Genomic DNA, 21403 nt, shown 5'->3' on the forward strand with positions numbered 1-21403 from the left:
GTGCCGCGTCGCGCGCGCCCAAGTCTGCGTCGAGGTCGGCGTCGGTTCGACGGGCGCGGGGCGTCCACGTCATGGGCGTCGGCGCGAAGGATTACGGCGTGGGCCACGGATGGGGCGAGGCGATACAACTCGCGACGCGCGGCAAAGGTCGGGATCGCCCACGCTTCCGACATCGCATCTAGTACCGCCGACGCAAATCGCCAAACTTGGTCAACTGATGCCTCTTCTCCGACGTGCGGCGACTGAGCAGCTGACAGCTCGTCACCACGATTGACAGCGCATCGCTACGGCTACGTAATGAACGCGACGTGTTTGACGTCGCACAAATCGACCAAAATGAAAGCGAAGTCCGACCGCTTTCACATGTCTGGGTACTCACGGTGCGCTCTGACAACACTGTCAAAATACGCGGCTAACACGTATCCGTCGCCGCGGTCTCGTCCGGCGGTGCGCTCGGACGACGGTCGTCGTCGATCGCGACGTCGCCGTAGTAGTAGTTGTTGGGTAATCCGAGCCAAAACTTCCACATCTCGAGGCCGCGGTTCCACTCGAGCGGCGCCTCGCGGGCGGCGCGCGACGCGCGCGCGGACGCGAACGTCTCGGGCGATACCGTGGGAGATTCGGCGTTGATGGCGCGCGCGCGCCGAGTCGCGGCGGCCGCGCGTCGAGTCTGCACCGGTGGACGTTTCGCGCGCACGCGTCCGCCCGCGCCCGCCGCCTTGGCCTCCGACGACGCCTTGAGCACGAAGCGCAGCGACTTGGCCTCGCGCGCGCCCGCGACTCCGGTGGCTTGCAAATCCGCGATGATGCAATCGGCGACGTCGGACATTCCTTGGAGACCGCATCCATATACCAATGATTTTCGCATGCGCGCGTCGGGTGTCAGACCATCCGTTTTAGAGCACGACTCGTACAGACTGAGCGCCTCGCGAACGTTGCCGACGCGAACGTAACCATTCGTCAGAGCGCCGTACGTGGAGATATCCGGGGCGATCTTCTTCGCTCGCATCGTCTCCATCGTTTCCATCGCTCGAGCCATGTCGCCTTGACGAGCGTACGCATTGATGAGACAGTTGTACACGCCCACGTCTTCGACCACGGTGAGGTCCTTCTCCAACTCGGCGACGATCCAGCTCGTCGCCGAGTGATCGCCCACTTCAACGACGTATTTCAGCAGCGTCGTGTACGTCACGATGTTTGGCCGTAAACCGGACTCTGATATTTCTCTCAAGATGTTCCATGCCTCCGCCGGCGCGCCGGCGTTGATGCAGGCATCGATGAGCGTGTTGTACGACACCAAATCCGGTGGGATGCCATCGGCGCGCATTCGCTCGAACACATCCTTCGCTCGAGAAAGCATCTCATCCGTGCGCGCCGCGGGTCCGCCCGCGCCACTCAAGACGCCCTTTAACAGCGAGTTGTATGTCACGACGTTGGGTTTGATTTTCGCCCGTCGCATCTCCTCAAGCGCGGTTTCCGCCAAGCCAATTTGCGACGCGCGAACAAACCCATCGATGAGCGTTGAATACGTGTACACGTTTGGCTTCACCCCGTCCCGGGACATCCTTCTCAACACTTCATCTGCTTCGATTAATCTTCCCGACCGCGACAATCCTTGTACGAGCGACGTGTACGCCTGCACTCCGGGACGCCGCTCAACTCTTGGAGAGAAGCGCACGCCCTGATCCAACGCGTTCATGGCCAAATCTAATCTATCGCAGCTGACGTACGCGAACACCTTTGCCCCCCACGTCGCCTGGTTCGGTGTCACCCCTAAAGTACGCATCGTCATCGAGCTAGCCTCGACGCCGCGCAGATTCTTCTCTCGCCCGTACCCCGCGATGAGCGTGTTGAAGAGCCTCGGTCCCGCGCGCACTCCCTCCGCCGTCATGTCCCTCAACACGCGCTCCGCCTCCTCGACTCGCCCTTCGCTCACGTACGCACTCACACCCGCTGCAAACGCTGCCCCGTCCAGTCTCAACGGCGTCGCTCGGAGCATCAACCACACCTCCACTGGACTCGGCGTCGCTCGAGCCGAGCCGTTCGCCCGAGCCTCCGCCGCGCACCGACTCAGCGCCGCGATCACGTCCGTGTACGTCCTCAGAGTCGCGTGCGCGACGCTCGTCGCCCCCTTACCCTTCTTCGCGATCGAGTAAAACGCCCGCGTCACCGCAAGCGTCACATCGATGTCGTTCTTCAACGAGCACCCCAACCTACAGACCCGCTCGAGCGCGTTGGGAGAGACGCACGTCTTACATCCAACCTCCAAACACGCCCGCTCGACCTCCCGGATCAACGCACACGCTCGTTTCACGCGCACCCTCGCCTCCGAATCACCTTCTCGCGCTCGCGCTCGCGGTACTGTCTCATCGCCGTCCCGCTCCGCCCGTCCGCCTCCGTCCCGCCCGCGCTCGCCCGCAAAGTCCCCGACCAACGCGTCCAGTGCGCTCGCGATCGCCCTGGCGTCCACGGCGTCGAACGCCTTACGGTTCCCGCTCGCGACCGCGTTCACGCTCGCGAGCGCCCGCAGTAACGCGTCCGAGGATGCGTCTTTAGCATTCGTCGGCGGCGTGACGTCGGCGTTCGACGCATTCACTCGTAAAGGCGGCGCTTTCGAACGCCCGCGCGACGCGCTCGAGGACGCGAACGCGTGGGAGGACGCGCGGTCGACATGCGCGCGCGCGCGAGCGAGCGCGGCGCGCATGGCGACGACGAGTGCGGATGACAGCGAGGCGGGGACGCGGATAGCGCGCGGAGCGAGCGCGACGCGCGCGGGACAAAGGGACGAATAAGCTCATGCGAGGCGTTTTAGGTGAGCGATGGAAAGAATGTGAATTTGTTGTAAAGCGAAAGATGTGTGATGGAATCGAGTTCAGCAGCACGCACCGCCGGCGGGGGCGGACGAACCGGAGGGCGCGGCGACGGGAGACGGGCCGCAGTCGAACAAACCGTAGTGCGTCGATCTGTCGCCGACGAGGGTGAAGTACTTCCCGAGCCAGGTCTCTCCGACCATAGAACCGGTATTTCCGCACACGAGCATGGGTTTGTTCTTCACGAATCTGTGGTGGTCGTCGAGCTGGTAGGCGTTCGGTGAACCGGAGATGCCGCCGTTGTACACGGCGTATTGGCCGTAATCCTCGCACAGAGTCTCGAGGACGCCCGGCGGGAGCTTGAACAGTCTGTACGTGATGGAGTAAAATTTGGCCTCGCCGAGAAGTTCCGCGAGCGCGGGATCTCTGACCTCGATCTCGTGCCCGGCGAGCACGCGCGGGTCGGTGAAGCCAGTGGCGACGCAGAGGCGCTTAAAGTCCTCGATGTACATCGCCCCGCCCAGGCACTCGCCGAGTAAAACCTCGTGCGAGCGCAAATCATCCGGAAGTCTTCTGTCGCAGTACACGTCGGAGAAATAAAACTCTCCGCCGTTCGCGAGCACGCGATAGGCCTCGCGCAGCACCGCTGGCTTATCGGGGCTCAGATTGATTACGCAGTTACTGATGATCATGTCCACGCTGTCATCTTCCACGTTCGCGGCCCTCAAGTCTTCGATCGTGCCCTTCACGAATTTCATGTTCGACTCGGCGTACCCCAACGTCTTCGTGCAGTACTCATCGGCGTACTTCCTCGCCACCTCGAGCTGGCCGTCCGTCATGTCCACCCCGGTCACGCTCCCGTTCGCGCCGACCAACCTCGCCGCGACGTAACAATCCCGCCCGCTCCCGCTTCCGAGATCTAACACGCGCAATCCTTCGATTCCCGTCGGCGTCGGGCTCCCGCATCCGTAGTACTTCGCCTTGACCTCATCCGGGACGTCTCGCAAGGCGTCCCGAACCTCTCGCGGAATCTGATCTCCAGGCGTGCAGCACGCGCTCGTCTTCAAGTCCTCGCTCGTGCTCAGCGTCTCGCCGTAGTACTTTTGGACGCTCTCGCGAACCGCGACGTCGCCGCCGGGGGCGATGATCGTGGCGCCGAGAAGCGTGGACAAACCGTCGGCTTTCGCTCGAGTTTTGATGTTTCTTCGTGATTCTTTCGCGGATTTTCGATCACTGACGCATCGTGCGACGCGCGCAGGCGCGTGAGACACGGTAGACATCGTGCGTGGGTGTTCGACGTCGGCTTTTGGTCGTTAGGGGCGAACACTCGCGCGGTGGAGTGCGGATGAGGAGCGCGGACACGTTGGCAAAGGCGAAACGGGCGACGCGAGCAGAAGATTGTCTCGTTCTATTGGCTGTCGACGATCACACGTCCTGGAAATCATCGGGTAAATTTATCGGCTATGATGACGTCAGAGCCCCACTTGCCCCAGTCCGGGAGATTGGCGCTTGCCTCGTTCACGGCGTCGATGAAGAGACGGACCAAGTCGTTGTCCGTACCCTCGGGCGGCGACGGGATATTCTTGGGAGGATACGCGTTCTGGTACGAGCGCTTGTCGAATCGCCACGCACCCACCTTACCCGGGGTGAATTTTCCTTGGAGGTCGTAGTCCATGCCGTACGTGAAATGGATGGAGAGGAAGTCGCCTATCTCCTTGTCCCACGGCGGCTGCGACTGGAGTTGTGGTCGCATGTCGTGCTCGATCCCGAGCTTGTACGCCGCCAGCGTGTATCCGTACATCTCAATCACCCATCCCCAGGCATCTTTGGCCTCTTTGTCTTTTTGGAGCGCGACTGACATGGACGCCCACTCCGGGGCGAGCCGCTCGAGGTCGTCTTTTCGGATGAACACCGGTGAGCTCCCGATGCCGTCAATGTTCGGGATCTCTTCATCCTTGATTCCGGGCAAAAACCGCTTCACGATCTCGGGTTTATCCTTTGGAACGATGTAAAAGAATGGAAACGCCGCCGGCGTGTCGCCCCGCATGAGATTCGGCAACGGTTTAATGTACACATGATCCGGCTCCGCCATCAAGATGAACTCCTCCTCGATCGGCGGACACTTTTTAAAAAATTGAATGAAGGCGTACGGCCGACTGAGAACGACAAATCCGAGTTCGTCCTCCAATCTATCTACCCTACACGTGGGGATCTCTTCCTCCAGACCGTCCGAATCGTCGTGCAAGACGCGGGTGAATCCGCCCATCTGCCCGTTCGGCCCCTGCAGCGCCTTTTGCTTCTTGTAGTGATAATACATCACCCGCGCTTGCCACCCCTGATACACGGCCTTGTTCGTCGTCATCACGACGTGGAACTTACGCTTTGGATCAGGATCCCCTCTCGCGTCGTCCTGCTCGTATATCGACCCGCTCGTCCATGGATTCGACTTCGCTTTCGTCCCCTGCATCGACTGCGGTTTTGCTTGCTTCTTCAACCAACACGACTTATGTTTCTGTCCCAGGCACCCGTTCGCGTCCGCGCACCACACCCACGTCGTGCATCCCTTATCTTTCAACCTCACGCACTCGTCGTGACACTTCCGAGCGCTCTCGACGAAGAAATCTTGTCCCCACTTGACCACGTCGCCCGCGCCCTCAAAGTGTTCGCGCGGAGCGAATTCCGACAGTTTCAGCGCTCGCGTCGACCTTTTACGTCCTCCCCACGCCGCTTTCGTCGGCGTGGACGCATGCGACGGCGCTTGGGGGCTCTGTGCCCTCGGGGCGTCATCCACGGGCTCGGATGCGACGGGAACGTCGCGATCGTCCGTCGATGGTTCCGCGATGAGCGTTCGCGCATCATCACGAGTCAACTCTCGCTCGCGCTCGACGACGGGGTCGTCCCGGATACTCTTGAACGCGGGAAGGGCGAAGAATGACAAGTACGCCGCGAGCAAGACGAGGAAGACGCGTGCGTGGAGACGGCGTCGAGGAGGACGAGCGGACATCGCGCGCGCGAGGCGCGAAGTGCGGACGCCGGGCGAGCGAAGCAGCTATCGTTGTGTTAAGAGAGACAACGCGACTATTGAGAGAGACTAGGGATTCGATGTTGATCGTATTTACGTCTTAGACGTCGAACCAGTGGTGAGATCCGTGAGCTGTACGTCGCCGCGCTCGACGTCTGTCTGCGCCTCGATCTCAGCTTGGAAGCGCGCGGCGCTCTGATCCTCGCTCACGGGGACGTTGAAACGCACGCGCGGCGGTCCAATTCTCGCGCACCATACCTCCAAACAGTTCTTAAACACGCTCCCGGTGTTGTACGGATTCGTCGACCAGCTGTGCGCGTCTCTGAAGCTCTCGTACGTCGTCTGATTCGTCGAAACCAGGTACGCGTGAAAGCAGCTCAACGCGCCGACGAATAAGAACCCGATGATGGCGATCAAAAACACCGCAATAGCGGCTCCCGATCGTTTCAGCCCATCTGTCGCCTCCCCACCCCTGGACTCATAACTGATGGCGTACCCGCACCCCACGCACGTCCACGCGCACAGCGCCGCCGTGCCAAACGTAAACGACAAAAACGCTCGATAATTCCTCCGCCCGATCGTCGTCCCCGTCCACGGACAGTGATGATCGAACCGCTCGACGCAATCATTACACACAGAACAGTGATGCGCCCTCGGTGGCTGGAAATACCCGCACGTATCGTTCCACTTCACCGTCGTCTCCCGTCCCGTCGTCTCCACCGTCGCCCGCTTCGTCTTCCCTCGCATCCCACTCGTCCCGCTCTCCCGCGGTAACCGCGGTAAGATCCCGGGATCGGTGAACGACGTCTTGAGCAACCAAAAGCACGAGCACGACTGCAACGCGACGCTCACGATCACGGTCCAGAGTCCCATTTTCACTCGAAGTGTTTTCCAGCACACCAACACATCGAACACGATCGACGGCGCGACGATCAACGCGAGCGTGAAAAACGCCGCGCGCGGGCTCGGTCCGGCGACAATCGTTCCTTGACACGCGAACGTCCAGTTTCCGGGCCACTTGGAGTGCACGCGCGGTGGTGGCGCGTCATCGGGCATGGGCTGAGCGTCACGAAGTGCCGGAGACACCGCCTCGAAAACACCCGCACATCGCGACGCGCGCGCGCGCGCGCGATGGCATCGCTCGGAAAGATGCTGGATCATATGCGTGACGTCATCGTTCCGAAATTACGCACGGACACCGCGCACAAGGGGTCGCACGGGGGGAAGATTGCGATCGTTGGTGGGAGCTCCGTGTACACGGGCGCGCCTTTTTTTGCCGCGTACGGCGCCGCGAGAGCGGGCGCGGACCTGGTGCACGTGTTCACGGAAGCGTCGTGTGCGAACGCGATTAAGAGTCGAAGCGGAGATCTGTGCACGCACGCGGTGTGGGATGAGACGGAGATGCGCGGCGAATCAGCGCCTCGGGCGCGCGCGCGCGCGGAGGACGACGCGAAGCGGCGAGTGCGGGATTTTCGCGTCGATGCGGTCGTCGTGGGACCGGGATTGGGACAGTTGGATCCCGTGAGAACGTCGGTGGGGATGTTTGGGGACGTCACGACGGTTTTCGACGCGGATGCGTTTCGTACGCTAACGGATGAGGCCGCTCGGGAGCTGAACCTGGCGCGCGGGGACATCGCGACGCCGAATAAGATGGAGTTATGGCGGATGCTGCGGAACGATTCGATGGAAAGTCCGTTCGGTTCAGTGAAGGAGATAGATCTTGAGAACGTCGAGCACAGAGAGATCATAGCGCGCGAGCTCGCTTCTCGATTCCGAACGCTCAGCGTGCTCGTCAAGGGAGAGACGGATTATTTATTCATCCCCTTCATCCCGAACGGAATCGCCACGCGCGCGCTCACACGGCCAGAATTCCTCGAATTCGGTGATGATAGCGTCGCGGTTGAGTACGACATTTTCGTGGACGACGAACAGTCGGAGTGGGACGCGGTTTGCGTCCGACTTCCGTTTCGAGGCGCTCCGAAACGATGCGGCGGTCAGGGCGATATCCTCTCCGGTGTCCTCGCCGTCTTCCTCATGTGGGCCCGACGAACAGAAGAATCGAACCTTACCGATGGATCCGCAGACTACATTGCGTCCAAGTACGCTGACTACATAGCGGCTGTCGCGGCGGCGTGTTATCTCGTCAAAGCATCCGCTCGAGCCGCCTACGCCGAACTCGGTCGATCGATGCAAGCCGAGGACGTCCTCGCGCGCGTCGCCAGCCAATTCTCCAGTCGTCTCGAACCCGACCAACCGCTCGAGCGCATCGAGTATTAGCCTTAGCCATCGATCACCCGTCGGTCGAACCCCTATGTGTTTGTGTATCATGTATCGTGTATCATCGCGCCGCTTGGACGCCTCCCGCGCGGGGTCGCGTGCGGGAAAAGTCATCACGACATAATCATCGTCTCATCGTCACTCCTACACGCTCGAACGATCAAGATGCCGCCGAAAAAGCAGGTCGAAGAGGAAGTCCTCGGTCCGTGGTCCCTCGGGAGATTCTCCAGTAACCTCAAGGTGCGCGCGCGTCGACGCGAGGCGAACGAACGAACGAACGAGTCTCGGCGGCTCAGGGCTGGGAATGAAATGATCCGAGCGATTTTCCCCGCGCGTTACGACCTAGAACGATCCTTCGAGAGGTGAAGAGTTAAAGGACGAAAATACTGACGATTCGCGCGATCGCACACGCCCGTAGGTTGGAATCGTGGGGATGCCGAATGTGGGCAAATCTACGCTGTACAACGCGCTGACGAACTGCGCGATACCGGCGGAAAATTTCCCGTTTTGCACGATCGAGCCGAACAGCACGCGGGTGAACGTGCCTGACGAGCGGTTTGATTGGTTGGTGGACATGCACAAGCCGAAGAGCGTGGTGCAGCCGTTCTTGGAGATTGTCGACATCGCGGGTTTGGTCAAGGGCGCGGCGGACGGCGCGGGCCTAGGGAACGCGTTTCTTTCGCACATCAAGGCGGTGGACGGTATTTTGCACGTCATGCGGTGCTTCGAGGATCCGGACGTGATTCACGTCGAGGATCGGGTCGACCCGGTGGACGACATCGAGATCATCACATCGGAGCTTCGTCAGAAGGATATCGAGTTCATGTCCAACCTCAAAGACAAGATTGAAAAGGACAAGACACGCGCATCAAACCCGATTGCGGCCAAGGAACAAAAGCTCGAGCTCGCGACCGTGGACAAGGTGCTCGAGTGGCTTCAAGAAGGTAACGAGGTTCGCAATGGCATGGAGAAGTGGAACACGAACGACGTTATGTACCTAAACAAGTACCAGCTCCTCACGGCCAAACCGGTTATTTACTTGGTCAACCTCTCACGTAAGGATTTCGAGCGAAAGAAGAACAAGTTCTTGGTGAAGATTCACGAGTGGGTGAAGTCTCACGGGGGTGGCACCATCATCCCCGTCTCCGCCGAGGTCGAGGGCGAGCTTCAACACGTTCCAGCGGAAGAAAAGGAACAGTGGTGCAAGGACCAAGGCGTGACGTCTTGCCTCCCGAAGATCATCAAGACGGCATTCTCGACGATTCACCTCATTTATTTCTTCACTGCCGGTCCGGACGAGGTCAAGGCTTGGTGTATCAGAAAGGGTTTCAAGGCGCCGCAAGCGGCGGGGGCGATTCATACCGATTTTGAGCGCGGTTTCATCTGCGCCGAAGTCATGGCGTTCGATGATCTCAAGGAGCTCGGCACCGAGTCTGCGGTTAAGACGGCGGGTAAGTACAGGCAGGAAGGGAAGAACTACCTCGTCCAGGACGGCGACATCTGCTTCTTCAAGTTTAACGTCACATCGAGCAAGAAGTAAGTGGTTGACGAATCAAATCCCAGAGACGGCGCCGCCGCGCGCGTCGTCGTTTCCGATTCATGTTGACCCCGCGCACGACCCGAGTTGAAATATCGACGATAACGACTGTTGATTGAATGCTCATAGACGCGCACCCGTCATTTACTTTTCGTTCGCCTGCGCTTCGCGATTGATTGCCATTACACGCGTTCTTTGTCGAAAATCTTTCTAAAATCTAATATAATACTACCTAAGGTATACTCTCCGTCACGACTGAGGAGCTGAGATCTCCACGATGGTACACTCGCTATCAAACGTAACGTCCCCCGTTGACACTCAGTTTTCGTCCATTCCGCTCCCACTATGATCGCTCGCGTTGCTGTCGATCTCCGTTCGATGATTGTCCTCGGGAAGCAAGGCGTGGAAATGTCTCCCAAGCATACCCAGACGTCTCAGCGCTTCGTCCAGGCTCTGATGCCTCGCGCTCGGGTCAAACGCGATGCACTTCTCGAGCCAGCCTCGAATGCGCGGCGCGACGAAGTCCAAGCTCGGTTTCATCCTGCCCGTGGAGATCATTAAGATGATTTGCGCGTCGCTCATCGAGCCGCGCTCGATTTCGTCCGGCACGACGTCCTCGATCACCCGCCTCGATTGACCAAACTTGGCGTAGTAAAGGAGCTCCCAGAATAGTAACCCGATGGCGTACAGATCGCTCATACGATACTTCTCCGGAGTGATATCCGTTGGGGCGATCGCCAGGCGCTCGGGCGCGACGTACGCGAGAGTCCCCGTGAGTCGCGCCGAGGACTCAAACATCATGCTCTGAGACTTCGCCAGACCTAAATCTGAGATCTTCACAACGTGATCGCGCCTGCACCTCGTCCCCATACTCGATCCACGAAAATCCGTGCAGTGCGGGCACCACAACAAAAAATTATCCATCTTAACGTCGCGATGGACGACGTTCGAGGCATGCACGTGCGCGAGGCCCTTTATAATCATCGACATCGCTCGGTGGATCGACTGACCGTCTCGCGGATACGTGCGATCGATTAAACTTTGTCTCAAAGAGCCGTGTTGACATAGTTCGAACATGACCATCCACGCCCGCGATCTGGGTTCGACCACAGGCCCTAAGAATTCGCACATATAGTCTGAAGGCGGTAAAGAGCTCAGGAATGCAATCTCCGCCTTTGTCTTGTACCGGTCGTGTGGCTCCTTGAGAGCCACCATCTTTATCGTGTCAGGGTCGTCCCCTTCTCGCTGCACCGACGCGACGTACACCACCGAGTTTGCGCCGCGAGCGATGACGTCCAAGATGAGGTATCGAACCTTTGTGTTTCGAGATCCGTTCACACCATCTCCCACCGACGTCTGCACGCCGTATCGCGTCACGCCGTCGTTTCTTCCCGACGATACCGTGCGTCCGATGGAATCGGCGTCGTCGACGTAATCGTCGATGTCGGCGTCCGAGACGCCCCTAAGCAGACCATCAAAGTCGCTGAAATTTTCAAACTTGCGTACTGCGTTGAGAATGATGAGAACGATCAAACCTGCAAAGATGGAGAACGGTACGAGTGTCGAGAGACGCCGTGCGATGAAGAATGAAGAGGTATCATTGATTGAATCCGACGGAGGTGCTTCCCCGAGGTCCAACAATGAGGACGACGCGTCGGCGGAGTCGGAGTCTCCCGATCCAGACGACGACGACGACGACGACGACGATGACTTCTCGATCGAGTTTGCCGTCGCGGATGGAAATCCGCTTCGTAGAGCATCAAGCGCAGCGCACCGTGTGGGCGTCGCCCCGAGCGCGTCGCCGACAAACTTGAACATGCGCTCGGTGTTTTGATTCTCCGGGAGCGAATCGTCGTCTTCGACGTCGACGTTCTCGTCCTCATCGGTTCCGGTCACCGACGCGCCGCTCCCTCTCGATCGTCGTCGCCTTCGACGTTCTCGATCGCACAGAGCGCGTCTATAGTTGTCCTTCATCTGCCATCCTATCGTCGTCTCCACGAACGCCGCGAGCTCGGCGCTCGTGAGCTGCGAGTTGTACACATTTGTGAATTCGTACGTATCCAGATCGAGGAACAACCCGTTCGCTCCGATTCCCACGACGCGGTTCGGCACCGCGTTGACGACGCACCGCACGAGTGACTCTCTGAGGCGCGACGATGCTTCCGTTCCGTCATCCGCGATGGGAACCACGACGTCCGTCGCGAGCGCCGCCGGTAGACGAGCGACGATGAATGCTTTAACATTGCGCGGCACGTTTTGTGAAAAACCACTTCCATCGACGCGTAACACGTCCTTCATGGAGCGCTTGACGAGTTTCGTCCCGACGCTCTTCTCGAGTAACTTTTTTGGATTCCACCGCAGCACGTGCCGTTCGTGATCGACGTCGATCTCACACGATCTGGAGATGGTTAACGCCGCCACGGCGTTCACAAAGGAACGTAACCGCGAGCTCACGGCGACAAAGCTCTCGACGTGTTCCGAACCATCACCCACCTCACCCCCATCTCGCGACGACGACGAAGACGACGTCACCTTTACCGGGAACTCCACGCTCTCGAGAAAGATCGAGCGCGCGCTTCGCGTCGTCTTACCCTCGACGAGCGCCGCGAGATCGTCCCAAAACGCGTACGACGCCAACGACCCGTCGTCCTCATCCGCCTCGCACGTCGGCACGTCGCAGTACTCCCACGTCGTCTCGCTCGTCCAACACCACGGTCCGTACCGCGTCCCCCGTCCCCGCGCGCCGTTTCGACACGCCGCGCGTTCGCCGCCCGTCCCGTCGCGCCCGTCGCGCGTGACGCACGCCGCCCCCGAGACCCCGTGCCGCGCCTCGCCGTCGTACTCCACCCCCCGCCCTCGACGCGTCGTCGTCTCGCCCGGCAACGCGTCGAAGTACGCGCACGGGCTCGACGCGTCGTCGCTCGCCGTCGTCGTCGCCGCGCACGTCGTCGGCCGGCCTCGACGCGGGCCGAAGCCGACGGTGGGCGACACGCACGCGCGCGCCGTGGACGCCGCGACGCCGCGCGCGCGCGCGACGCGCGCGACGCACGCGAGGACGACGACGACGCGCGCGCGGCGGCGTCCACGCATGCGCGCGCGGCGAGCGATGGGGTCGCTCGCGCGGTCGTCGGTCGATGACGCCACGAAGAGGACGCGATGGGCCTAAAAGTGTATCATATGTGTGGTCGGACATTTGATACGTACGTCATCAAGAAGAGTACTGTATCACAAGAAAACGTCGTCGCGGGCGGTGCGCTGAACGACGAGGAAAATGATGGGCGTACAAAAAGTACGATATTCGTGGTCCCTACCGGGGTCGAACCGATGACCTTGGCGTGTCTCGCGCACGAAGCGAATCGTGCGAGAATCGATTTCTCTTTGCGTATTAGCACCACGCTCTAACCAACTGAGCTAAGGGACCGTGATGGTCGAGTATCCACGCCGTGTACGCGTGTTAGCTGGGGCGTAGATTGATAAATTTTGACACTCCATTCACGATGTGGTTCGTCGTGAAAAAGTACGGTTGTACATTTGTGTGTGTGTGGGTGAATGATGAGTCGTGAGTCGTGTACATAGGACTGAGGTGTTTACGCAAAGCCACTGACGCGTTTCGACGGGATCGATCGACGAACGCGCGGCGCCCAGGGGGGCGAGCGCTACGGGGCAGAATCTAAACCTCGCGCGTGAGCATGACAAAGATCGCGTCGTCGATGCCCCGGACACCGAGGGGTGATGTACTCTAATACGGCACTTGGCCGGCCAAGATCTCACCCGCGGAGATGATGGTGGCGAGCGAGCCCCCGGCGAGGACGTCCACGGCGGTGAACCCGCTCGGGTCGCGCGAGCCGATGGTTTTCGCGTTCGCCTGTTCCACCATCGCGGTGTGGCTGCTCGCACCGTTGAAGTTCTTCTTCACGCTCGGCATGAGACCGAATCGCATCGCGCCCAAAATCGCGGTCGTGTTGAAGCACACAATCTATCGCGCGCGTCGCGATCCCGCGTCCGACGTCAGTCCCTCCGCGTCGTCGCCTTCGCGTCCGCGCGCGTCGCGTCCACCCCACGCCTCGATCGACGCACCATGTTCTCCGTGGATCCGATGGACCAATCCGCGCGCACGGTGACATCGCGCGTCTTCGTTCGCTGCGACGTGCGCGCGCGCGCCGAGTCAGTCGTCGAGCGTCACGCGCGAGATCGTATCTCGCCAATCGTATCTCTCGTCATCGCGATCGCGCGCGATCTCTCGTCGTCGCTCGCGGACCTGGGCGACCGCGGACGCGCGCTTCAGGGCGTCGGTGGAGGACAAAGACGTCTTCGCGGAGACGATCGACGGGCGCGCGGCGACGGTGGCGTGCATCGTGGACGTGTGTGACGCCCAGGCGCGTCGAGAGGGCGAGGCCGAGGGGTCGTTCGCAGTCGGTTGATCGTACATCGTGCTCGGAGGATTACACTACGGAGGCGTCGGACGCGTCGACCTCGGAAACCTTGATCTCTAATAAGCTCTCGACCGGGTTACGACAGATCGGACAGACGTTTCCGGTGCTTCCCTGTAACCGCAAGTGGTGCGCGCACTCGGCGCACATGCACAGATGGCGACACGGGAGCACCGTCGTATTGCGCGGCTCGGTGAGACAGATGACGCACAAGTCGTCGTCCGGGTTACCGCCGCCGGCTCCGTTCAGGCCGTTATGCACGTCATCGACGATGCCGTAAATTTCTTGTAACTCGTACGATGCCCCTTTGACCCAAATTTTTTGCTTGACGCACCGGGCGCTCCACTTTGGCGCGCTCGCGTCGCCCGCGCGCTCAAACTCCACGTACGTCGTCTGCGCCTGGACCCACGGCTCAAGCGGGGCTAATCCGCCGTTCGGAACCTCCGGAAGATCGGCGAGCGTTCGTGTTCCACCGGCGTCGTCTTGCACGCACTCGAGGCGAATCACGCACGGATAGATCTTTGACTCGTTCGCGTTCGACGTCGTGAGCTCGCTCAAACCGCCGAAACTGCGCGCGTCGATGAAATCCTCGACGCTCTGCGTAAAAGTCGCCCCGAGACCGGCTTCAACGTACGCAACGATAGAACTCTTCGGATTCGTTCGCGCGATCGGGTTCGTCGACGCCGGTTCGAACGCGCCTTTACCCGAGACGCGCGGGAGCTCTCGCGCGACGTACGCCACCGTGACGCGACACGCCTCGTCGCAATCCAACTTGAAACGCACCCCGAACTTGTTCGCATCCACCCCGGGCGGTGGCGTCGACGACTTCTCCGCCGTATCACCACGTCGCTCGCTTTCCACGTCTTCACCCGTGACGCACGTGATCGTCGCCTTGTTCACGTTGACGTGACTCCGAATCGTCGTCGTCTCTCGCGTCGTCCCTCGATTCTCATTCGCGTCCCTTTCCGGGCGTTCGTTCGTTCCGCCCCCCGCCGTCGCGGTCGATGCAGACGCGAGCGCCGATCGCGATGGCGCCCCGGTCGTATCCGTCGTCGCGCGCGCGTGTGCGCGCAGATCAGCTCGAGGATCGATCCCTGGGGTGCCGCTCGCGTCGAACGCTCGGTCGACGCCGCGATCGCGTCGACGCCCGCGACGGGTGGAGAGTGACTGGGATTGGCCCATCGCTCGCGCGTCGATCTCGTCGCCTCGCGGGTCGGGCGCGTCGACGCGCGGTGGAGTGACGGAACGCGCGTCAACACGGATTCTGTTAGGGCGCGCGCGGAGGGGGGCGGCGGCGACGCGCGCGCGGGAAAGTATGAAATCGCGTACGGTCGCGGTGGGAACGACGACGGGTCCGCGAGTGCGTGATTGATTACTCGTGCGTGTGGACGCCGCGGTCGTCGTTCGCGTTCGTGCGGTCGCTCTCGTCGTCGTCGTCGCTCTCGTCGCCGCTCTCGTCGCCGCTCTCGTCGTCTCTGCACTCGTCCCATCGACAGATGATGCCGTTGTCGCACGCGGCGACGATGATGGAGCCATCCGCGCTCACGGCGCACTGTCGCACGACGGGTGGATTGCCCTCGAGATTGAACGCCGAGTTCAGACTCTTCTGGTGCGTCGACGACTTGCGAGCCGGAAACGGCGCGAGCTTGGACGGACCTCGGTCGAGGACGTCCGGTTCGTCTAATCTCCACACGCTCACCGCCCCCTTCATGTTCCCGGACGCCAAGACGTTTCGCGACGCCGATAGGGAGAATTTTAACCACCACAAGATGGCGTCCTCCTGAGGGAACTCGCCCACGAGTCGATACTGCTCGCCCTGCGCGTGCAGCACGCCGACGGGTTCATCCGGGACCCACATCTTCGTCACGCCGTCCACCGATCTCGACAGCGCGGCGTCGCCGCACCACGCCACACAATCGACGTAATCCTCGTGCACACGATTACTCGAAAACATCGGCGCGTCGACGACAATCGTCTTGAACTCGGCGAGAGGTTTGTCCCACGTCGCCGCGTCGCGAAACGATCGCTTGAACGACGGCGTCGCCCAAACCTTGACGCAGTTATCCATCGCACCGCTTAAAATCTTCATTCGCATCTCCGAATCTAACGTTCGATGAATGTCTACCGATAACACGTCGTTTCGATGCCCCAATCCCCCGGCGAATATCGCCATCGTCACCCCGGTGTTCGCGTGCCACAACCGAACGCTCAAATCCTTGCTCCCGGTCGCGATCACCGTCGGTTCCGTCGGATGCGTCGCGATCGTGTTCACCGTCCCTCCGTGTCCGACCAAATCCACGTGCGTTCGTCCCGTCACGCAATCCACCACTCGCACCACCGACCCCGTGCCGCCGAGCGCCAGACACGGCGTCCGCCGCGTCCCGCTCGTCGCCCGTCCACTCGCGCTACGATCCGAATCCCGCGCATCGATCGCGCACCACGCGCAGACGTAAAACTCTTCGTTCCCCGACGCTTCGAAGGACGCGACGACGCGCATCCCACCGTCGTCCTCGCACTCGTACACCTCCGCCCGCGGGCCCGCGCACGTGGCAAACGTCTTCAGCAATCGCGCATCCGCACCCGGAAGCGAACAAAACGCCGCCCCGTACGCGTTCTCCGGCGCGTTCGACGGCGACGCCACCGAGGTCGGGGCGTAGCGCGTCTTCGTGCGCTGTCGACCCGGCATCGCGCGCGTGGATAATTCGAAGAGCGACGCACACTGCGGTGGCGCACACGTCGACGCGCCCATGGACGCGCTCACGAATCTTCTCGACGCCGAAACCGCGGACGTGGTGCACGAGCTCCTGGACGACGGGTGCCGGGCGTGGTGCGACGATCTGAGCGCGGGCGCGCGAGCGAGGGCGATGCGATTGGGGAAGAATGCGATGAAGATTAAAAGCAAGTTACGACTGTCGAGCGACGCGGAAGCCCTGCGCGTGGCCGAGGCGTGCGAGACGTACGTCCGGGAGTGCGTGTGGCGACGCGGGCGGGCGTCGGAATCGGGAACGAGCGAGGAGAGGGAGACGCGCGAGGTGGGTTGGCCGACGACGCACGACAAGTTGAACGCGCTCCTGCGCGCGAGAGAAACGTTGAGGGGGGATAAGTGGCGGGACAAGGCGGAGGAGGCGTCGAGATTCAATGAAACCGCGTTGATTGATTTCGATTGGGTCGTTCGCGCGCGCGCCGGGGGGACGCGCGATCGCGAGTCCGCGCGCGTGCGCGTCGCGCTTCGATGTCGAACCGCCGGCGTCGACCGGGACGTCCGGTTCGAGATCCCTCGCGACGTCCTCGAGCGCACGACGCGATCGCTCGCGCGCGCGCGCGACGCTCTCGGGGGATTGGTCGGCGATCCCGACGCGGGCGAGACCGAGGCGCCGTCGTCGATCGAGGTCTAGCCTCGCGCGCGTCGCCGTCCCGCTGTCAACCACTACGTGTCACTGTTTACCTACACCACACCTAGAAACCCCCATTCGCCACGAACCGCCATCCGCCATCGGTCGCCTCGCCGCGCGCGCGCGTCGTCCACCGCGCGTTCGAACGCGCGCGCGCGCGCGTACGCACCGTCGTCCCAAAGCGCGCGTCGCGCCGCGTCCTCGCGCGCGACGTCGGGCGCGCGGGACACATTTTCATTCGCCCGCTCGAGGCAATCGCGCCGACGTTCGCGCGCGATGCCCCCGCCCTCTGGCGCGTTCGAGGACGACGCCCAGGTCTCGTTCGCCGAACTCGTCGCGGGACTGGACCATGAGGTCTGGGACGACGGCGCGTACGCGTTGGACCCCGGGGTGTTTGACATTGTCCGGACGGAGGCGGCGACGGCGCGCGAGGCGCCGCGGGGGACGAAAAAGGGCGGCACGACGTCCAGGGGTGGCTCACGGCGAGGGGCGAGCGGGACGACGTCCAGGGGTGGATCGCGGAAAGGGACGAGCGGGACGACGTCCAGGGGTGGATCGCGGAGAGGGGCGTCGGGGGCGGCCGGGACGGGCGGGAGCGAGGAGCGGACGACGTGCGAGGTCGACGGCTGCGCCGAACCGAGGAGCGAGCACCGGGGGGCGGGTTTGTGCGACAAGCACAGACACGCGGACTTTTTCGTGATCGAGGGGCAGAACTATGGGAGACCGATGCGGTGGTGTTTCTACTGTCATCGCGCGCACGATCGAGGGGCGTTCAGCGCGGCGAGTCGGTCCATATGTACGGAGAAGTTTATGCTCCGCCAGGGACGCAGGAAGGAACAAAAGTTTCAGACGACGACGACGACGACGACGACGACGACGATCAATAGCGGCGGGCGGACGAGAGACAGCGCGGGCGGTGGGTCGGCGCCGGCGCGGATGGCCGATACGGGACGGACGAGGAGCACCGATAGTGAAGGAAACGCCTCCGTGGTCGATCAGCAGAGGCGATCAATTCGCGACGGCAAGGCCGCGCTCGAGGCTCTGCGTTGGCGCGATCCCAACGTCGTTCCCACCGGATACGATACCAAGTTTTGGGTCGCTCATCCAAGAGAACTTCAGGAGCGCACTGACATGTGGGACCTCGTGCGCAGGATCAACGCACAGGACGAACCAGTGGGCATGTACGGAACCATCGTCCGTGGGTGCGTTCGATTCACAGTCAGAGGATGGGAGAGTGTTGATAATTCGTCTGCTTCGACGAGCGCGAACGAGCCTTTGGAGCGTCGATTGGGGCGCGAGTTTGTTGACGTTCCCGAGAACTCGCTCGAGATTTTGCAAAAACCCATCACTGTGTGCGAGATGAAGTCGACGAGCCCTAGACGAGTTGACTTGAATAACGGCCAAGTTGTCAACGCACGCGAGTGCGGGTCAATGATCGGAGTGGACGTTATCTTCGCAAGTGCTCGCGACGAATTGATCGTCGCGACTGACGAGAACGTAGACGTCATCGTTCGATTTTTCTCCGAGTACGTCGATCGCGAGGTGATTTCACCGGTCTCTTCGTCCTCGGTTTCGATCGATCCCTTGGTGGACTACGACAGGTGTAGTGCCCTGAGTGATCACGTGCTGTCGATACAGGCTGGTGGCTACGGGATTGCGTATCAGCACGTAGCAGTCATCCAAGATGCAGAAATCGCAAAGGAGCTCGCAGAGCTAGATGCCTCGGTCGAGGATGCCGAACTTCGCGAGCATCTTCGTGCGTTCTCGTTCGATTACGTCTGGCTATCTAATCGTGTTGATAGTATGATGCTCTACGGGGACAAAGATGTCGAGCGAGCTTTGCGCATCGTGGACACCGCTCGCGACGTTTTCCAAGCTTGGGGGCGCTCGCCTCGGGCGATGCAGAGAATGGAGACGCTTCGAAGCGAGCTCGAGGCGATGAAATGTTTGGCGCCCGTGATTAACGACTCCACCTCAGTGGCGACGTGTAGAACTACTAGAAATCATCAGCTTGCCGCGCGCAGCGCTTCAGTGCGCCGTCTCAAGACGAAGTCTTACTGACGCTCATGTTCATCAAGTTAACATCCTTCTTTCCCATTTCAACACACTCAAGTATCTAATACAACTAAAACAAAATCAGATTGTAACAACATCATCAATAACACACTGATCAATTCGTTTTCAAGACGACGTGCGAGTTTCGCACCAGTCCGCAATCCGCTGAGCTGCGAAGCGGATTGCATCGTAGATCAAATCCACCTCTTGCATTTTCACTAATTGCGCCGCTTCCTGCCCGACGACGCCGCCGCCAGCCAGTGGCTTTGCGAGGTGTCGCATGCCTTCAAACGCACTGGTCGTCAATTCGCGTTCTCTCTCAGGCTCGCGACGGTCGATGGGTTTACCGTAGCGTTCCCATCGAGCATATATTATCTCTTCTACTACAGCTTGCACCGCCTTGTTTTCGTCCAGGCCCACGAGCCAAGCTCCATCATGCTCGGGATGTTTGAGCTTACCGGTCTGAATCAATGCCTCCACGAGCTCATAAAATTCGTGCTCGCACCCATCGATTGTAATTTCATAATACTTGTCGCTCTCAAAAAATTCCAAGAAGGGCGCGTCATCCGCCGACGTCTCCTGGAGGCGCTCGTACACGTCCGACATGACTTCTTCACCGAAAACATCGACGAACAAGCTAGAATCGAGCGTCACGCACGCGGTTTCCTTGTTGTGCGTCTCGGCAAAGCCGTACCTGTGTAACAGATTCGTGTTGCTCTTCGATCCGAAAGTGTTGAACAGCTCCTCTCCCGCTTTAACGTCCACCACGGTTTTGATGATGAGCGCGCCGGTATCATCGTTATGCCCTTCATCGCAATCATCATCGCTATCCTCGATGCCGAACACGGCGACAGAGTTCGTTCCCGTTCTGTGATTGAACAAATCCGCGCACGGAACGAGACACTCGCCGTATCGCCCGCCCACGCAAAACGCGCGCGAAGCCGCGATCGACGCCGCCGCCTTGTACGTCTCCAGCGTGAATCCGTGCGCATCACACATTTCCTTCCCCAACGCCTCCACCGCCGTGGCGTAATCTTCTTCAAACGCGTCGTCGTCCTCCTCCAGGCACTCCTCGAGCTCCGTCCCCGTCAACGTCCGTCGCTCGTCCTCGTCCCAGTACATCGGCAGCGAACGCTCACCCCGGCGCGGTAAGATCTCGGCGTAGCCATCCCAAAACGACCCCGCGACGGACGATGGACCTCCGAGCAGCGCCATCGCGATCGTCACGTTCAGCGCCAAACCACCTCCGAGCCCTCCAGCTCGCACCGCCGCCCCGATCGCCCCCGCGTTCGACGCGCACACCACCGTCGTCTTCGGTATCTCGAACAAAATCTCCCCGAGCGCGATGTCCCGCGATGCGCGCACGCGGAGGTGCGCGCGCGACGACGCCCCGTCCGCCCCGTCATCCGCGTCGGCCTCGGGGCGTAATCCATCGATCGCCACCGCGTCGCGCGCGACCACGATCTCGCGCTCGGCGCACCACGCGAGGAAGCGGGATATTTTTTCATCCGCCGCGCCCGCGCGCGCCATCGCGATCGCGCGCGCGGCGGCGTCGCGGCGGCGTCGCGGCGGCGCGCGCGCGGGGCGGCACGAACACCCGGGTGTACGATCGACCACCCAATCAGCACCGTCCATGGAATGCTCGACGAATCAAACACGTCCATGGAATGCTCGACGAATCAAACACGTCCATGGAATGCTCGACGAATCAAACACGTCCATGGAATGCTCGACGAATCAAACACGTCCATGGAATGCTCGACGAATCAAACACGTCCATGGAATGCTCGACGAATCAAACACGTCCATGGAATGCTCGACGAATCAAACACGTCCATGGAATGCTCGACGAATCAAACACGTCCATGGAATGCTCGACG

General features: G+C 61.0%; 13 protein-coding genes across 13 annotated transcripts; 4 read left to right on the forward strand and 9 right to left on the reverse strand.

Moving 5' to 3' along the window:
- Nucleotides 1-412: 412 nt before the first annotated feature.
- Nucleotides 413-2704, reverse strand: OT_ostta17g00500 (Pentatricopeptide repeat; the record flags this gene model as incomplete). The annotated part of the gene is made up of 1 exon (XM_022983924.1): nucleotides 413-2704. The coding sequence occupies one exon, from the start codon at nucleotides 2702-2704 to the stop codon at nucleotides 413-415; it is 2292 nt and encodes a 763-aa protein (XP_022840420.1).
- A 168-nt stretch (nucleotides 2705-2872) lies between these two features.
- OT_ostta17g00510 (Arsenite methyltransferase) lies at nucleotides 2873-4090 on the reverse strand (the record flags this gene model as incomplete). Its single annotated transcript, XM_022983930.1, has 1 exon — nucleotides 2873-4090. The coding sequence occupies one exon, from the start codon at nucleotides 4088-4090 to the stop codon at nucleotides 2873-2875; it is 1218 nt and encodes a 405-aa protein (XP_022840421.1).
- Nucleotides 4091-4251: 161 nt separating this feature from the next.
- Nucleotides 4252-5814, reverse strand: OT_ostta17g00520 (unnamed product; the record flags this gene model as incomplete). The annotated part of the gene is made up of 1 exon (XM_022983933.1): nucleotides 4252-5814. The coding sequence occupies one exon, from the start codon at nucleotides 5812-5814 to the stop codon at nucleotides 4252-4254; it is 1563 nt and encodes a 520-aa protein (XP_022840422.1).
- A 111-nt stretch (nucleotides 5815-5925) lies between these two features.
- On the reverse strand, nucleotides 5926-6888 carry OT_ostta17g00530 (Zinc finger, DHHC-type, palmitoyltransferase; the record flags this gene model as incomplete). The annotated part of the gene is made up of 1 exon (XM_003083772.1): nucleotides 5926-6888. The coding sequence occupies one exon, from the start codon at nucleotides 6886-6888 to the stop codon at nucleotides 5926-5928; it is 963 nt and encodes a 320-aa protein (XP_003083820.1).
- Nucleotides 6889-6963: 75 nt separating this feature from the next.
- On the forward strand, nucleotides 6964-8109 carry OT_ostta17g00540 (YjeF C-terminal domain, carbohydrate kinase-related; the record flags this gene model as incomplete). Its single annotated transcript, XM_022983946.1, has 1 exon — nucleotides 6964-8109. The coding sequence occupies one exon, from the start codon at nucleotides 6964-6966 to the stop codon at nucleotides 8107-8109; it is 1146 nt and encodes a 381-aa protein (XP_022840423.1).
- Nucleotides 8110-8274: 165 nt separating this feature from the next.
- OT_ostta17g00550 (P-loop containing nucleoside triphosphate hydrolase) lies at nucleotides 8275-9649 on the forward strand (the record flags this gene model as incomplete). Its single annotated transcript, XM_022983953.1, has 2 exons — nucleotides 8275-8349; nucleotides 8528-9649. 2 exons carry the CDS (start codon nucleotides 8275-8277, stop codon nucleotides 9647-9649), a joined length of 1197 nt encoding a protein of 398 aa, XP_022840424.1.
- Nucleotides 9650-9964: 315 nt separating this feature from the next.
- Nucleotides 9965-12736, reverse strand: OT_ostta17g00560 (Serine/threonine-protein kinase, active site; the record flags this gene model as incomplete). Its single annotated transcript, XM_003083774.2, has 1 exon — nucleotides 9965-12736. One exon carries the CDS (start codon nucleotides 12734-12736, stop codon nucleotides 9965-9967), a length of 2772 nt encoding a protein of 923 aa, XP_003083822.2.
- A 649-nt stretch (nucleotides 12737-13385) lies between these two features.
- OT_ostta17g00570 (Photosystem I PsaG/PsaK protein) lies at nucleotides 13386-14000 on the reverse strand (the record flags this gene model as incomplete). The annotated part of the gene is made up of 3 exons (XM_022983962.1): nucleotides 13386-13622; nucleotides 13724-13786; nucleotides 13905-14000. The coding sequence occupies 3 exons, from the start codon at nucleotides 13998-14000 to the stop codon at nucleotides 13386-13388; spliced, it is 396 nt and encodes a 131-aa protein (XP_022840425.1).
- An 88-nt stretch (nucleotides 14001-14088) lies between these two features.
- OT_ostta17g00580 (Zinc finger, RING/FYVE/PHD-type) lies at nucleotides 14089-15258 on the reverse strand (the record flags this gene model as incomplete). The annotated part of the gene is made up of 1 exon (XM_003083776.2): nucleotides 14089-15258. One exon carries the CDS (start codon nucleotides 15256-15258, stop codon nucleotides 14089-14091), a length of 1170 nt encoding a protein of 389 aa, XP_003083824.2.
- Nucleotides 15259-15448: 190 nt separating this feature from the next.
- On the reverse strand, nucleotides 15449-16762 carry OT_ostta17g00590 (WD40 repeat; the record flags this gene model as incomplete). Its single annotated transcript, XM_003083777.1, has 1 exon — nucleotides 15449-16762. One exon carries the CDS (start codon nucleotides 16760-16762, stop codon nucleotides 15449-15451), a length of 1314 nt encoding a protein of 437 aa, XP_003083825.1.
- Nucleotides 16763-16823: 61 nt separating this feature from the next.
- OT_ostta17g00600 (unnamed product) lies at nucleotides 16824-17471 on the forward strand (the record flags this gene model as incomplete). Its single annotated transcript, XM_022983977.1, has 1 exon — nucleotides 16824-17471. The coding sequence occupies one exon, from the start codon at nucleotides 16824-16826 to the stop codon at nucleotides 17469-17471; it is 648 nt and encodes a 215-aa protein (XP_022840426.1).
- Nucleotides 17472-17744: 273 nt separating this feature from the next.
- On the forward strand, nucleotides 17745-19529 carry OT_ostta17g00610 (Transcription factor, SBP-box; the record flags this gene model as incomplete). The annotated part of the gene is made up of 1 exon (XM_003083778.2): nucleotides 17745-19529. The coding sequence occupies one exon, from the start codon at nucleotides 17745-17747 to the stop codon at nucleotides 19527-19529; it is 1785 nt and encodes a 594-aa protein (XP_003083826.2).
- Nucleotides 19530-19649: 120 nt separating this feature from the next.
- OT_ostta17g00620 (SET domain) lies at nucleotides 19650-21053 on the reverse strand (the record flags this gene model as incomplete). Its single annotated transcript, XM_022983990.1, has 1 exon — nucleotides 19650-21053. The coding sequence occupies one exon, from the start codon at nucleotides 21051-21053 to the stop codon at nucleotides 19650-19652; it is 1404 nt and encodes a 467-aa protein (XP_022840427.1).
- Between the last annotated feature and the right edge of the window lie 350 nt (nucleotides 21054-21403).

This window comes from Ostreococcus tauri, assembly GCF_000214015.3.
Source record: "Ostreococcus tauri WGS project CAID00000000 data, contig chromosome 17, whole genome shotgun sequence".
Lineage (NCBI taxonomy): Eukaryota > Viridiplantae > Chlorophyta > Mamiellophyceae > Mamiellales > Bathycoccaceae > Ostreococcus > Ostreococcus tauri.